Consider the following 340-nt stretch of genomic DNA (forward strand, 5'->3'; position numbering starts at 1 on the left):
AACCCTAACCCCTCGGGGCCCGGGAAACCCTAAACCCTCGAGGAGCGGGAAGCCCCGGAGTTGCGGCGCGGCGCGGCGAAATAAAAGTTTCAAATGAAGCCGCCGGGCGGAAGCCTCGAAGCGCGTGCATGCAGAGGCCGCGTTCGGCCTTGCCTTTGAAAAATAGAACCGCAAGAATAAAAACAACGCGGCCAAAACCGGGGCCCCCTTGGCCCCCCTTGGCCGCCCTTGGCCGCCCTTGGCCGCCCTTGGCCCCCCGGGGCCCCCCTTGGCCCCCCGGGGCCCCCCTTGGCCCCCCGGGGCCCCCGGGGCCCCCGGGGCCCCCGGGGCCCCCGGGGCC

The 340-nt window shown here is 72.4% G+C and overlaps 1 protein-coding gene across 1 annotated transcript in view; it reads right to left on the reverse strand.

The window, feature by feature from the left end:
• Positions 1–187: 187 nt before the first annotated feature.
• Positions 188–340, reverse strand: part of ETH_00036680 (uncharacterized protein) — a gene marked incomplete at both ends in the record, with an annotated part of 1,272 nt that continues 1,119 nt past the window's right edge. Inside the window, one exon of the mRNA XM_013375494.1 lies at positions 188–339. Coding sequence (XP_013230948.1) covers positions 188–339 — 152 coding nt within the window. The remainder of the gene's footprint in view (position 340) is intronic.

Source organism: Eimeria tenella, genomic scaffold (genome assembly GCF_000499545.2).
Source record: "Eimeria tenella Houghton genomic scaffold, Eth_scaff2804, whole genome shotgun sequence".
Lineage (NCBI taxonomy): Eukaryota > Apicomplexa > Conoidasida > Eucoccidiorida > Eimeriidae > Eimeria > Eimeria tenella.